This window comes from Eptesicus fuscus, chromosome 9 (genome assembly GCF_027574615.1).
Source record: "Eptesicus fuscus isolate TK198812 chromosome 9, DD_ASM_mEF_20220401, whole genome shotgun sequence".
Classification (NCBI taxonomy): Eukaryota; Metazoa; Chordata; class Mammalia; order Chiroptera; family Vespertilionidae; genus Eptesicus; species Eptesicus fuscus.
The window spans coordinates 19,325,356-19,342,223 of record NC_072481.1 but is presented as its reverse complement, the minus strand read 5'-3'; the positions used below and the strand labels follow the sequence as shown (position 1 = coordinate 19,342,223).

General features: G+C 40.4%; 1 protein-coding gene across 10 annotated transcripts in view; it reads right to left on the bottom strand.

The window, feature by feature from the left end:
• Nucleotides 1-16,868, bottom strand: part of ZCCHC17 (zinc finger CCHC-type containing 17) — a 57,253-nt gene that overhangs the window by 3,747 nt on the left and 36,638 nt on the right. For all 10 annotated transcript variants that reach the window (XM_054720593.1, XM_054720586.1, XM_008147959.3 and 7 more), the window contains one exon: nt 15,713-15,855. In XM_054720593.1, coding sequence (XP_054576568.1) covers nt 15,713-15,855 — 143 coding nt within the window. The remainder of the gene's footprint in view (nt 1-15,712; nt 15,856-16,868) is intronic.

Sequence of the window (16,868 nt, the reverse complement as noted above, 5' to 3'; positions counted from 1 at the left end):
TATTTTTATTGATTTCAGAGAGAGGAAGGGAGAGTTAGAAACATAGATGGGCTGCTTCCTGCATGCTCATAGGGAACTGAGCCCACAACCTGGGCATATGCCCTGACCAGGAATTGAACCGGCGACCTCTTGGTGCATGGGTCAATGCACTACCATTGAGCAACACAGGTTGGGCTGCATCCCTTATCTTATAATAACAATCTGGTAAGATCAAAGTTCAGGAATTATTAGTCCCATTTTAGAAATGAGAAAACTGCAAAGCAGAGAAGTACAATGAGTTGACCCACACTATAGTGATGAGAATGTGGTACTTTCTTACTCAGAGTTTGGCATTATTTCCACTTTAATCTCTTTCAAAGATGCAGGCTCAGAAGAAACAATGAGAAAAACAAATCATTTGAGAACCCTGGCATGCTAGGACATGTACACTACTTAACAAGGAGGAATAACAGACCTCAATCTTGATGCAAAATGTCTTTTGCAACCCAAGCAAAGAAAATCTAGTACTCCAGCAGATGGCATCATTTTCATTGTGTGTCTAACCTTGAGCTAGAGAAGAAAAATCACTTCAGAAGTTGTAGTTCAAAAGGAAAGTTGGGAGTTAGGGTAGAAGATGGACAGCCACCAAAAGTGAAACTAACTTTTGGTTCCTCAACTGCATTCCTGGGGAAGTGGAGAAGACAAAGGGTAAAGAAATGACCCAGGGGTGTGAGCCCTTGACAAACAGGCCAGGAGGGACATGGGAAAGAAGCCACTGCTCAAATCTGCTCTCTAGGAAAATCACACATCCCGTGCCACATCAGCCAGCCCACCCATTTCTCTCCAGTTCTGAAACAGTATAGCAGCAACCCAGTGTAAGAGGAAAACCAAAGCAAAAACGGAAATGGGAATAACTGTGAAAGGGGAATAACAGCAGCTAACATTTACTGAATACTTACTTTTCTAGACGCTGAGCTAGGCAATTTCCACACATTCTTTATCTAAGCTTCACAGCAAATCTATTAAGTGGGCACAATTATCCCTATATTTTTAGCCAAGACTTGTAACTTCAGAGATGTTGATTGAGACAAAGTGACTTGCCCAAGGCGTAGAAACTGTATTTGACTCAGGCTGGAGGTCCCAATGAGGATGTTCTTTTGAGTCCTGTCTAGATTATAGCCAATAACTAACTTAGTACTTCCCAACTAAAAAACACTGATTTGGAAAGAAATCAAACAAGCAAGCACTTTATTATTATTATTATTTATTCTTAAGAATTATTCTTGCCCTAACCGGTTTGGCTCAGTGGATAGAGCATCAGCCTGGGGACTGAAAGGTCCCAAGTTCGATTCCAGTCAAGGGCATGTACCTTGGTTGCAGGCACATCCCCAGTAGGAGGTGTGCAGGAGGCAGCTGGTCGATGTTTCTCTCTCATTGATGTTTCTAACTCTCTATCCCTCTCCCTTCCTCTCTGTAAAAAAATCAATAAAATATATTAAATTAAAAAAAGAATTATTCTTGAGAAATGATTGACTCTGAAGAGATAATTTGATTCTCAAATTGATTCTCTGGGTAAACTTTTGGGAAATAAGATAAGAACAGCAATTTCTAACCGGTGTGCTGCAAGAATTTTTAAAACATGCAATACCTGACTACTTAGCCAGGGGCACTGACCCTTTTCCCTTAGATTTTCAAATAAAAAAATGACAACAGCCAATACAACAATAGCTGTCCAGTGTGAATGATCAAAGTTATACCTACACTTTTTGTCAGTCTGGCAAAAATAAAATACACTATATTTTTTGGTGTGCTGCAGAATTTTAGTAATTAGTTTATGTGTGCCATGAGGTGAAAAGGGCTGAAAATCGCTGGGTTAGAGGGTGATTCCTGGCTAGAAGTTGCCTCTAAGGCACCAGTTTATCATATATTGGAAAAGGTAAGACCAGAAGAAAAGTTTTATTAATCAACTCACAAATATTTACTGAACTTTACTATCTACGAAGTTCTTTAAAGACCCATAGCTACATACAGTGTTGCTGAGGTGATGAGAACACACAATTTTTTAATAGAATTCAGACAGAGAGTACTATTTGCACTAATAGTAGATGCAAAGTAAACACACTCATTGAGTGGAGCCTAGCACCATTCCTCCAAACCTAAGCCAACCTCATCAAACAAGGGAAATAACTCCTTACAATCATATAGTACATTTATTCTTCAAATATTTACTGAGTACCTTCTATGAGCCAGAAATAGCTACTGATTAGTCTTTTGTAATAGTTGAATGAGGTCAGAAATTAGGAACCAGGAACCTTCAAGGAACAAATTATCTAATTAAGGAGAAAGACTAATTAAGATACTAGGCAGTCTATAGAAGTGATGTGAAAAAAAGTACAAAAAACATGCCATGGACACGCAAGGGAGAGAAATCAATCATGCCCGACGAATTTGAGGATGGCTTCATGAAGGATATGTATGTATTGTGTTCTTGAAGGATTGGTTTTGGCAGGTGGCATGGTGGTAGTGTTGATAGAGGAAGGGAAGCAAGGGCCTCCCAGCCAAAGGGAAGACAGAATGAGGCAAATGCTTGAAGGATCTTTCAAGAGTGACAAAGTATCCTGTGTGGCTTATTAACTATGCACTGGATCCCATCCCTTCTCTCCTACTCAACATCGGTCCAAGGATTGTCCCCTCTCTTTTGCATCAATTTTTCCTCTTTACTGGCTCATTCCCAACAATAAATAAACAAAAACCCTCTGAACTACTTTAACCAGCTTGTTACCCCACCATTTTACTGAAATAGCTCTTGTCAAAGTTACCCATGACCTTCCCATAGCCAAATCCATGGTCAATTCTTGGGCCTCATTTACTTGATCAGTTGCATTCAACAGAGTCCATTTTCCTTACAACACATTCCTCATTTCATCTACCACATTCTCTTATTTTTCTGCCAACTTCCCTGGCTGTTCCTTTTCAATCTTCTTTGCTGGTTCATCCTCATCTCCATAATATCTATAAAAGTTAGAGCACTCTGGGGCTCAAGTCCTCAAACCCCTTCTCTTCCCTATATTTACTCTGCAGGTGATCTCATATATGAATTTAAATACCATCTATATGTATCCCAAATTCATGTCTCTTTTTTAAAAATAAAATATAACTGACTTACAATATTATATTAGTTTCAGATATACAATGTGGTGATTCAATATTTACATACATTACAAAGTGAAACCCACAATAAGTCCAGTTACCTTCTGTCATCATACAAAGTTGTTACACTATTTACTATATTCTCTCTAAATTTGTATCTCTTATCTGAGCCTCTCCTTTAACTCTGAACTATACATCCAACTGCCTACTCTATACATCCATGTGTATAACTGATAGGCATCCCAACTCACATGTCTTGTCTCCTTCCAAACCTACTCCCCAGCTTTCTTTTCTTTTTTAATATATTTTATTGATTTTTTACAAAGAGGAAGGGAGAGGGAGAGAGAGTCAGAAACATCAATGAGAGAGAAACATCAATCAGCTGCCTTCTGCACACCTCCTACTGGGGATGTGCCTGCAACCAAGGTACATGCCTTTGACCAGAATCGAACCCGGTACCCCTGAGTCCGCAGGCCGACGCTCTATCTACTGAGCCAAAACGGTTAGGGATACTCCCAGCTTTCTTTCCCATATTCATATATAGCAACTCAAACGAAACCCACTCCCATTCTTCTACATTCTCCTCTTAACTCAAATCTTCCAGTTAGTCATCTTTAACTGTTCTCTTTCCTAACTCATAACCAATTACTCAACAAGTTCTGTCAGCTCTACCTTCAAAATTGAGCCACACTTCAATTCCCTTCTCACCACCCCCACCCTCATTCTAGTCTAAGTCACCATCCTCTCACCTGGGTTATTAACTATGGCCATTAATTGCTCCCACTCTTGCTTTCTGACTATCTAGTTTACGCATAGCAGCCAAAAATAATTCTCTTAAAAGGTAAGTTAGAACATGTCATCCATCTAGTCAAAACCTCTAATGACATTCATCTTACTCCACATGAAAGGTGAAGTCTTCATATTCTTGTGGATAGCCGTGGGCTTCCTCTAACTTCCTCCCTTCTCATTCACTTCACTCCAGCTGCACCAGCCTCTTGACTGTTCCTGAAACATGCCAACATCCGGCTACTGTACTTACTGAAAAGCTGTCTCCACTTATGAGTAGCTTGCTTTCTCACTTTCTTCAAATATCCACTCAAAGGATGCTTTATGAAAAAGGCCTGCCCTTACCACCCTATCTAACTGTCAAGTCACCTCTCCCACCTGCCCCCATTCTAGTACTCCCTATCTCTCATACCCAAATTAATTTTCTCCATAAAACGTATCACTACTTGACATATTAGTACTATTTTGTATTTGGTTTAGCAATTTATTGTCTGTGACCCTGTGAGAATGTAGGTACATGAAAACAGGGATTTTACCTGTTTCATTCACTATTGTACTTGCAGTGACCAGAACAGAGCTTGGCACACAGTAGATGCTCTTTTAATATGCTTGTTCTTTATTGATTTTAGAGAGAGAAGAAGGGAGAAGGAGAGAGAGAAACATCGATGTGAAAGAGAAACATCATTGGGGATCAAGTCCGCAACCCAGGCATGTGCCCCAACCGGGAGTCGAACCAATGACCTTTTCGGTGCATGGGACGATGCTCAACCACCTGGGCCACACCAGCCAGGGCAGCAGATGCTCTTTTAATGAATCAGCTTGGAATACAGTGAATGGGAAGAGACTGTGAGAGATGATACTGGGAAATTGGACAGATTGTGAAGAGTCTTAAAGGAACTCAGGCTGTACTGGATGACTCGGTGCTTAAGCAAAATGGACCCAGGACTGGCAATCTCTCTCTCAGATGGGCACCAGAAGTTCTCTGGACAACAGGACAGAGCCAGTATTGCAGTCAAGGGATGACATTCCTCTTTCTGTTCTTCCATATATAATTCAGCAGAAAGTAATTATAGTGGCCACATCAAAAGAATAAAATTATATTCTGGATCAACATAGCTATACTTCACTATAATCAGTGGACAGCCTGAGACTTGAGGCACATGCTTGCTCAAAATATAGCACTGATTCAGAAAGACTCATGATGGCATATGACAAGTAAAAGAGGCCAGCAAAGCCCAGACCACAGGTTCCTGGAAAATTTTTCAGGGCTTCATTACAAAAACCTCTATTTGAATTTTGCCAACCACTTCATATCCCATTTCCATTTGAAAAAGTTTCCTCTTGTCCTAATTATGTCCAACAAAAATCACTTACAGTTTTCAGACACTGGAATAAAAATTGTCATGGTACCAAATCAGTATGTAGAACTAAACCAATGCATACTAGATTTTTGGACAAGGTTATACATTCAATACATGCATACTTGATAAAAAGAGTTGGGGGGTGGGCGTTTAATCTGGTTTCTCTTCAGATCCCCCACATCTTTCCCCTTTTTAAAAAGAGCTGGGGCAGCACTGTTTGTGACCTGTGGCCGTGCTGTGGCTGACGGGTTCCATTCCAGTGTGACAGCAGCCCCACGGCCACGACATTGACTGACTTAGGGTGGCTGTCAGTTTCAGGTCTTAGAGACAGGCACGGGAGAGGGGAGGGCAGAATTAAAAAAAAATGTGGTTCAGTGGTCAGAGCATCGGCCTGTGAACCAGGAGGTCCCAGTTCCTTTCCTGGTCAGGGCACATGCCCGGGTTGCGGGCTCCATCTCCTTCCTGTAGGAGGCAGCCGATCCATGATTTTCATCATTGATGTTTCTCTTCCTCTCCGAAATCAATAAATACGTCATGGTATTTTAACTGAAGTTTTAAAAAAGAAAAAGAGTTGGGGGGCTCAGGACTAGAAGATTTTCTTACTCCTGCCCCCGCCCCTTTCATTACTACCTACCAGCAGGAGTAGGAGTCAGTCCCCATTACTCTCCAAACTGAGGGCAGGTTTCACTGAGCAATGGAACCGGAGGAGCTATACAGATAGCAGAGATCATGGAGGCTATTCAAAGGTGGCTAGTGCATGCCTATTATGTGCCAGCCATTATATTTGGAACAGGTGACATCCTTTCTTTATCCTGGGCCATTTCCTGGTTCCCCAACATGCCTAGCACCTTCTCCTGCCTTAGAGGTTTTACTTAAGTGGGACAATAAAGCAGTCATGTGAAGAAGCAGAGATGAGAGCCCAATAGCCTGTTCCTTTCTGATTCCAGTTCTGGGTGGCCCAGCCATACTTCACTGCCTATCATTGGATTTCTGTGAGATCCAATAATCCCCTTGTAGTGAGTGTCTGTCCTTTGCCACCAGATATACTTTGGCTGCTTATCGTTCTCCTTATGCGATTAGCTGCTTGAATGTAGGTGCTATGTATGACCTTCATTTCATTTTAAGTGAGATGTCCACCATATATGCCTTCCACACACTAGGCATTCCTGCCTGCTACCCACAATTTTATCCGGCAACATGGACTGCAGAAGGCATTCCCCTTCAGATGAACCTACTCAGTTCCACATTTGGCTCCCAGAGTCAACTCGTGTTAGAACAGGTATCCGAATCTAACATTCTTACACACTCCAAAACATCCAGCTGAGTTAGAAGATTTTACTGATAAGGAAACCAACCTCCTGTTGGAATCAAAGACTTAGAGGGTAAAAGAAAACAGACAGGAGGCCTAGAATCGTGATTTACGGTTGTGAACAAAAGGTAACATCAAATGGTTGCTAAGAGTAGTTGGTGACAGGGCAAAAACTAGCAAAGAAAGTGCCCTCTGAGTCCCGATATCTCGAGCACCTAACACAATACAAAACAGATCCATGTGAGACACTCAATACATATTTGTTGAGTAGATAAATAATTGAAGAGCTAAATTAATTAATGGTTGAAGTATGGTGTACAAAAAAAGAATATTGGGTTAGTAATCTGAAGATCTGGGTTCATATTTCAGCACTATCTTTTATAGTTGTGTGACTTCAGGTCAAACAGACACTTTTCTTAATCTCCGTTTTCCTAATAGCTAAAACTGTGGCATAATAATACAATTATAGAAGTCTATAATAGAATTTTATAGGCATATAACAAAATAAAAATATAAAAGCATTTTATGTAAGGCATAAAAGATAATGAAGGGATTAACAATGGGGTGAAAAGATGATGCTAGATGATATCTTGGGGAAAACAGTGGCCATCAAGTGGGAGATTTTAATGATTTCAAATCCCTAGAACACTTTTTAAACAAAGCGGACTCATGAGTTAGAAGTTCATATACACAAAGATATTTTAACTTACGTTATGACGATTATTACTGCCATTGTTCATAGACCATTCCTCTAATAAGTGAACAGCGATGGAGGGTAGGATAATCACTAAGCAGATCATAAAGAGCTTCGTATCTAGCACATGCTAGGTAATTGTTTTAGAAAACTGAAATATGTATCTCAAAGCAGCCTTAGAAGCAAAGCAATAACTAATTGTACCAAGTGTATTAAGCAATGCAAAAACAACTTAACCAAAGATCCACAGAAATGAGATATTCACAGAACCACTTTAGGATTCTGGCAAATACCATTTAGATCTGAAAGGTTAAAAGAGAAAGAAAAATTCCTGGAACATATAAATAAAAGCAGAGTTAAAAAAACCTAGCTCTACTAAAGAAAATTACCTCTTTGCAGACATGATCTCATATGCAAAAAATCATAAAGATCACACACCAAAAAAACAAACAAAAAACACCTGTTAGAACTAATAAATGAATTCAACAAAGTTGCAGAACACAAAAATCAACACTCCCAAATCAGTTGCATTTCTAGACATTAACAATGAGCAATACAAAAACAAAATTAAGAAAACAATTCCATTTACAATAACATCAAAAAGAATAACATATTTAGGAATAAACTTAACTAAGGAGGCAAAAAGACTTGTACTCTGAAAACTACAAAACACTGCTGAAAGAAATCAAAAGACAATACATGGATTAAGATGTCAATAATGCACAAAGCAATTTGATAGGTCTATCAAAATCTCATTGACAGTTTTGTAGAAACAGAAAATACATACTAAAATTCATATGGAATCTCAAGGAACCACAAAAACCCAAAATAATCTTGAAAAAGAAGAACAAAGTTGGAGAACTCACATTTCCTGATTTCAAAACTTACAACGAATAGTCTAAACAGTGTTGCACTAGCATAAAGACAGACATATAGACCAATGGAATAGATCAGAGAGTAAGAAATAAACCCTCAGGTATATAGTCAAATGATTTTTCAACAAGAATGCCAAGATCATTCAATAGGGAAAGAACAGTCTTTTCAACAAAGGGTGATAGGAAAACTGGATATCCTCATGTAAAAAAAATGAAGTTGGACCCTTACTTTACACTATATACAAAAAAAAAACAACTTCAAAATGGATAAAAAACTATAGAGTTAAAACTATAGTCAAAGTCAGGCTCAACTGGTTAGAGTGTTGTCCTGATGTGCCAAGGTTATAGGTTTGATCTCCAGACAGGGTACATACAAGAAGCAACCAATGAATGCATAAATAAGTAGAGCAACATATATCAATGTCTCTTTATTTCTCTCTCTCTCTCTCTCTCTCTCTCTCTCTCTCTCAAATCAGCCAATAAGAAAAAAATTATAAAAAAGAGTTAAAACTATAAAATTCTTAAGCTTCATGACACAATTTGGCAATTTTTTTTTTTTTTTGAGAGAAACATCCATCGAGTTGTTGTTCCACTTACTTATGCATTCATTGGTGGTTTCTTGTATGTGCCCTGACTAGAAATCGAACCCCCAACCTTGGTGTATGGGGACAACACTCTAGCAACAGAGTAAAAAGGCAATCCACAGAATGGGAGAAAATATTTGCAAGTCATATAACTGATAAGGGATTGATATCTAGAATATATAAAGAGCACCCTGAACCCAAGATCTGTACTTAAACCCAGTCTCTGACCACAAAGTCTCTGCCTTTAAGCAACAGCTACTAGTAGCTGACTTACATCGAGCTTTGCTGTATCCCTGGCACTGTACTCAAGAGTTTTACATGCATCCTAATAACCTTATGAAGTTGATGCTTATTATTTCCATTTCACATATAGGGAAACAGATTCAGAGAAATTCAGTAATTAACCTAACTTCCACAATGAGGAGAGGACAGAGCTGTGATGAAACCTGGGCAGTCTGTTTTCCTCTGCCCAGGTTCTTAAGTACCACCCTCTACTGCCTCCAAAAATGCAATTCCCAAGCACCTGCCTGATATAATATGGTACAACCATTTCAAATAAGTGGAATTGAGACTATGTGATAAAAACGGAAAGATGCTTATGACAAAGTAAAAAAGCAGAAAACAAAACTGTACATACATTTTTATTACACCTAGATAAAACATTTGGAAAACAGCTGGTAGAAAATATGTGCCACAATAATATAAATTCTGGTAAAATAGTCAGGTTATGGACTGCCTTTCTCTTTTTTTATATTTCAACTAGAGGCCCGGTGCATGAGATTCGTGCACTCAGGGGGTCCCTTAGCCCAGGCCTGCGCCCTCTCGCAGTCTGGGACCCCTCAAGGGATGTCCGACTACCCGTTTAGGCCCGATCCCAGGACATCCCTCTCACAATCCAGGACTACTGGCTCCCAACTGCTCGCCTGCCTGCCTTCCTGATTGCCCCTAACCGCTTCTGCCTGCCAGCCTGATCACCCCCTAAGCACTCCCCTGCCAGCCTGATTAATGCCTAACTGCTCCCCTGCCAACATGTTTGCCCCTAACTGCCCTCCCCTTTAGGCCTGTTCACCCCTAACTGTCCTCCCCTGCAGGCCTGGGTCCCACCCAACTGCCCTTTCCTGCAGCCCGGTCACCCCCAACTTCCCTCCTCTGCTGGCCTGGTCACCCCTAACTGCCCTCCCCTGCAAGCTTGATTGCCCACAACTGCCCTCCCCTGCTGGCCATCTTGTGTCCACATGGGGGCAGGATCTTTGACCACATGGGGGCAGCCATCTTGTGTGTTGCAGTGATGGTCAATCTGCATATTACTCTTTTATTAGATAGGATAGAGGCCTGGTGCATGGGTGGGGGCCAGCTGGTTTGTCCTAAAGGGTATCCCAGATCAGGGTGCAGGTTCCCTTGGGGTGTGGGGCGGCCTGGGTGAAGGGCCTGTGGTGGTTTGCAGGCTGGCCACGCCCCTGGCGACCCAAGCAGAGGCCCTGGTATCTGGGATTTATGTATCTTCTACAATTGAAACTTTGTTTTTTTGTGTGTTTTTTTAAGTATATTTTATTGATTTTTTACAGAGAGGAAGGGAGAGAGATAGTCAGAAACATCAATCAGCTGCCTCCTGCACAGATGTGCCTGCAACCAAGGTACATGCCCCCAACCAGAATCGAACCCAGGACCCCTCAGTCTGCAGGCCGACGCTCCATCCACTGAGCCAAACCAGTTTCGGCTACAATTGAAACTTTGTAGCCTGGAGCGAAGCCAGCCTCCTGCTCACTCTGTGGCCGGCAGCCATTTCTGTTGGGGTTTGTGTTCTTCTATAATTGAAACTTTGTAGCCTAGAGCAGAGGCCTAGGCCAGCCAGGGCTGCAGAAGCTTTGCTTCCTCCATTGCCGGGGGCAACCCTTGCCTCCTGCTCTTTCCAGCTCAGTGGCTGCTGCCATTTCTGTTTGGATTTGTTTACCTTCTATAATTGAAACTTTGTAGCTTTGAGTGGAGGCTTAGGCCGGCAACAGCAGGCGGAAAGCTTGGCTTCCTTTGTTACCGGGGAAACCCAAGCCTCCCTCCTGCTCTCTGTGGCTGTAGCCATCTTGGTTGGGTTTATTTGCATATTTGCTCCTGATTGGCTGGTGGGCGTGGCTGGTGGGTGTAGCGGAATTAGGGTAAATTTGCATATTACTATTTTATTAGGTAGGATAATAAAAGAGTAACATGCTAATTGACCGTACCTTCGTGACACCCACCAGCCAATCAGGAGTGAGTATGCAAATTAACCCAACAAAGCTGCCATGTTAATTTGCATACACAGGCACTGAGCTGGGGGCGGGAAGTAGGTGTTCCACACCACCCCAGCCACTTCTGGCCTCTGGGCAGCGTGGGAAGGCAGAAAGGGGGCTCTGGGCCGGAGCAGAAAGGCTGCTTCGGCAAGAGCGAAGGTGGTGCCGGCAGCCAGGGGAACGAAGGTCCATTCTTGCACGAATCTTCATTTGTGCATTGGGCCACTAGTGTACAATAATAAAAGCATAATATGCTAATTAGACCAGATGACCTTCTGGACAAAGCCGGGGCTGCGAGGGAAGCCAGGGTTCCGGGTGCTGGAGGGAAGCCGGTGCCATCAGCTGGGGGAAGGAAGGCTTACTCTTGCATGAATTTCGTGTATCAGGCCTCTAGTATAAGATAATAAAATTATGTAGTGGAAACTTCCCTTTTCCCTCTTTAAATCAAGTCCTCAGATCTCTACAAGGAAGCTTCAGAAACTTCAAGAAATGAAGGTATGTAAAGCCAAATCCTATGTTTAAACTAAAGCAATACTGCAGGCTGAGTGGATCCAGAGTTGCCTCTGTGAAGGAACTAGGCTAAATCTGGCAATGCTAAAGGTTTGCAAAAGGCTTCTGGAAGGCACTAGAAGCAGGACTTTTGCTAATTTCTATTTCTTTGATTCACAGAATATTACCAAACTAAAATAATACCGCCACTGCTCTAAATCAATGTTTTCCAAGTGTTAGTTATTGCTATAATTTTGCCACAATTTTTCTTCCATGTGTTTAGAACTTGCTATTTGTTTACTTAAAATTTTATTATTTTTCTTTTTACTTTAAAAAGTTTTTCTTGAAAGGGAAACTTTATAACATAACTGTAAATATAAATCTTACATCCCTTGCCAACATAGAAGATAACTATAAAAATAAACACATAGCCCTACTGGTTTGGCTCAATAGATAGAGCATCGGCCTGTAGACTGAAGGGTCCCAGGTTTGATTCTGGTCAAGGGCATATGCCTGGGTTGCGGGCTCAATCCCTTTTTGGGACATGCAGGAGGCAGCTGATCAATGATTCTCATCATTAATGTTCCTATCTCTCTCTCCCTCTCCCTTCTCTGAAATCAATAAAAGATATTTAATAAAAAATAATAAACACATAAAAAAGACAAAACAATGTTTTAGCTAGATATAAGTTACTACCAGCTAAAGGTTGTAGCTGAAAAGGAACAGGGTTAGACAATCTGTTTTCACAGGAGGCATTCTGGATTTTAAGTATAATGGAAAAATCACTAAAGATTATTTGTTGCTGTTGTTGATCCTCACCAGAGGATATTTTTCCATTGACTTTTAGGGAGAGTGGAAGAGAGAGGGAAAGACAGAGAGAAACATCAATGTGAGAGAAACACATCAATTAGTTGCCTCTTGCACAAGCTCTGACCAGGGCCACAGGCCGATGCTCTATCCACTGAGCCAAACTGGCTAGGGCATCGTTGAAGAATTTTAAACAGGAAGATATATGGTCTGATTGGATATTTTAACAACCCTCTTTGGGGAATTAAAAAATTAAATGAGAAAAGACATAAAAGAACTGAACACCACCAACAACTACTTTTACCTAAGTGACAATTATAAAACACTACACTCTATTGTAATCCTCTGCACTGTTGGTAGGAATGTGAAATGGTGCAGTCACTGTGGAAAAACAGTACAGTGATTCCTTAAAAAGAATAATTTTTTCAAAATAGGATCACCATATATGATCCAGCAACTCTACTTCTGGGTATATCCCCAAAGGAATGGAAAACAGGGTCTGGAAGAAATATTTGTACAACTATATTTATAGCAGCATTATTCACAACAGCCAAAAGGTAGAAGCAACCCAAGTGTCAACAATGAATGAATGAATAAGTAAAATATGGTATATACTTACATGAAATATTAAGGAGATTCTGACACATGCTACACCCTGAGGACATTATACTATGTCAAACAAGACAGTCACAAAAAGACAAAGACTGTATGGTTCCACTTAATGAGGTTTCTAGGGAAGTCTAAATCATAGAGACAGAAGCAGAATAGTGGTTACCAGGGGTTGGGGCAGGCGAAAATGAGGAATTATTATTTAATGTGTATAGACTTTCAGTTTTGCAAGATGAAAAGAGTTCTGGAAATAAATGGCAGTACTGATTGCACAGCAGTCTGAATTTACTTCATGTCAAAGAATGTACACTTTCAAAATGATTAAGATGATAAAATTTATGTTATCTGTATTTTACCACAATTAAAAAACAAACATACACAAAGGCTGCAGATTTTGGCTTAAGCAACTGGGTGAATGGTGATCTATTCACTGAGATAGAGCAGAATGTAGAAGGAGCAGCTTTGGGTAGGAAATTTTAAAATTTGGGGTGTGTTAAGTTTGGTCAAAGATGTCAAGTGGGCAGTCAAATATCTAAACCTAAGGTTCCAGAGAAAAAGTGAGGGATAGAATTACAGATTTGAATTTTTTAAAAAGGATACAAACACTTAACTTGGGGATTATTCGCATAAAATTGTACGCAAAACCACAGAACAGGAAGAGATTACCTAGGGAGAAGGTAGCCAGAAAAGAGAAGGGAGTAATGAGACAGCCTTGGTGCACTCCAACATTCAGAGTTAAAGCAGAGGGTGAAAAATCATAATAAAGAGAATCAATCAATGAGATAAAGAAGGTGCTTTTAAAACAAAGTCAGAGGCCAGGGTCTGTGAACTTGATACTAAGAGGTTGGCAACAAAATATACATTTTAAAAATCTCCCTAAGCTAGTTCAACAGTCTAAATGTGAGTTGTGAGAGGATGAAATGTACAGTAGCAGTGGGAGTGGAAAAAATATAATTGAGGTATCATTAAAACAAGCAATGCAAGATAGAAGGGTAGAAACCAGAGTTTGGGTTGTTGTTTTTATGGTGAGGGGGTGAGTATGTGTGTGTATGTGTAGGAAGGAGGGCTAAAGAAGAGATAATGGTAGTTATGATGGCCAACATTAATTAAGCATTTATTTGTCAGTACTTTATATCTATTTTTGGGAGCTGGGTATCCCTCTGCAAGGAACACTCTCATCAAAGACCAGAACAATCCCACTTTGAAAATTAAATGAAGTTAGAGAGCCCAAATTTACATAGCTGGTATGGGCCTCAAATTTACATCTGATGGACTCGTAGCCAAAGTTTGAGATACTAGTTAGGTATGTGGATGCCATCGAGACAAAGTCTTAGAAAGGATGTTATCACCCAGGGAGAGAAAATACAGGTCAATAAATTATTATTCATATATTTAGCTAATTCTTATAATGTTAAAATACACCCATTTTCTCACCTATAGAATGAAGACTTTTTTTGTTGTTAATCCTCAATGGAAGATACTTTATTTACTTACTTACTTACTTATTTATTTTTTGTTAATCCTCACACGAGGGTATTTTTTCCATTGATTTTGAGAGAAAGTGGAAAGGGGGGGCAGAGAGAGGAGAGAAACATTGATTTGAGAGAACCATATCAATTGATTGCCTCTCGCACACAACCCAACCCCGGCAGGGAACTGCAACCCAGGTATGTACCTTTGGTGGTACTGAAACTGAGACCCTTCGGTTGGCAGACTGATACTCTAACCTCTGAGCCATGCCAGTCAGGGTGAAGATAACACTTGTTTAAAATTAAAACATCTTAATTTGTAAGATAATGCACACTGAGAGCAAGGACTTGATCACAGTTTTTGTATTCCTCAGTTTGCAATGTCTGAAACAAGTTGACCGCAACAAAAGTCTGCTAAAGCTTTAAACAAAACAAATCAAAACCCCCAAACTTAATAACTGGCCACAATTAGAAAAACACTGCACAGCATGAGAACCACTATCTCCTGACCAAACCGTTGCATAGTTTTTCATTTCCTCTGTGTATCATGCGACAAATTACAAATGCAGTTTTTGTGCACCACAATGTCTGTTTTATGAATTCTTCTGCTGTAAGTACTACGTAGATAAGAGACAGAACACACTGAGACAGGCACGCTCATCCACCACTTTCTGGAATAATAATTTGACAAAATGTATCAAGAGCCTTAAAGTCCTAATTCAGTAATCTTTTTAAGAATGCAACCAAAGAAAACAATAAGATATGTGGCCAAAAATTTAGGTTGGAAATAATAAAAAAATATCCAACAATAGAAAAATCCTTTATAATAAAGAGCTAATAAGCTAATTAGACTGAACAGCAGAACAACCGTCTGGACGACCTTCCGGACGAAGCTGGGGCTGCAAGGGCCTACCCTTGCACAAATTTCATGCATCAGGCCTCTAGTTGTTAAATAAAACATCACACAGTGGCTCTTAAATCAAGTTTTTGAAGAACACATAAGGACACCAGAAAATGCTTTTAGTAAGTATAATAAAAGAAGTAGGGTATAAATTGTCTAGGATGACTATAATTTTGTGCATATATATATACACACACATATACACACACACACACATATGTGTGTGTGTGTGTCTGTGAGTGTGTGTATTAATTATTACCTATAAAAACATTAGAACATACCAAAAATACTATAAGAGTTTCCCTGGGTAGAAAGATTACAGGAGATCCTAATATTCTTTATGTTTTTCAGCATTTCTTACATTTCTGTGCAAAGTACATTTTCATTCTAAAACAAAAAACATGATAAATAAAATAAAAGCAAGATAGCACTCACCTTCTTTCTTTTCCTAGAATTCTTTGTAGGGTCAGCCTTATCAAAATCTGCTGCCTTTGCCTCTACCTTTTCCTCATCCTCATCAGGTATCAGAGAGTATTTGGTCCCACCTGGTTGCATGAAACAATCCTTTGCAAAGTGGCCTGCAGAAGAGAAGTAGAAGAGTTGGGAGGAAAAAGCAGTCGTTGCTCTCAGCAGGTGAATCTTCCCCAGAGTCTCCTGGAAGGGCTAGCTGGTTCAGGAGGTATTACCAAGTTCATTCAGAGCAGCTATTGGATTTGGAACAGATTTTCTGTCACCTCAAAATGACATTGCTCACTCAACCAGAGCCTGACTTGCAGCTGGTCCTGAAGCTGTGGGAAACACTAGCGCTGCTTTGGAAATGGCAGAAGATACAGACGAGGATGCAGGCTGGTACTGCCCTCTATTAGCAATGAAGCTTAGTAATTTTTAAAGATCTATTTGGAACTTATTCCTGACAACAAAAGGTTGTTTCATAGAGCAGAATGTTTAGCAGAGTGAGCCAAGTGGCAGACCAAGGTCCTGAAGAAAGATAGCTCTCAGACAGCTGGCAGGAAGGCAGCATCCAAGCTAACACACAGAGAGACAGGCACAGTCACCTAGGGCATTTGACATGCACAGACTGTCAGGTCTGGCAAGGGCCTTAGAGATAATCAAATTCAACACTGCATTTGCAGAGGACATGAAGGCCCAGAGTAGAGAAGTAGTGCAAGGTCACACAGATAGCAGCAGAAGTAAAACTTACCTAGGGGCTTGTGCCCCCTGCCTTGTACTCTTTCTGCTGCACCAAAACCAACCACCTTTGGCCCAGCCTTTGCTGACTAGCTAAATTCCATCTCTCATTTTTCTTCTCTGCCTCATGTTATACCTGGTGGACACAAGTTGAAGGTACACCTTCCCTGAGCCTACAGTGCTATCAAGGGCCCCTTTAACAGTTCCTACAGAGCTGGTTTTGCTGAGCTTACTGTAGACCCTATCTCAGGGGCACACATAATTGGATAAAACCATCAAAAGCAACATGTAAACTACTTTGTAACTCTGAATCCAGAAGCTGGATGGTGCCTGAAAGAAGAATACAGAATAGTTTTCCAAATATTTGGAATGCTCCCACAATTCCCCTGAGGAGGTATTCTTT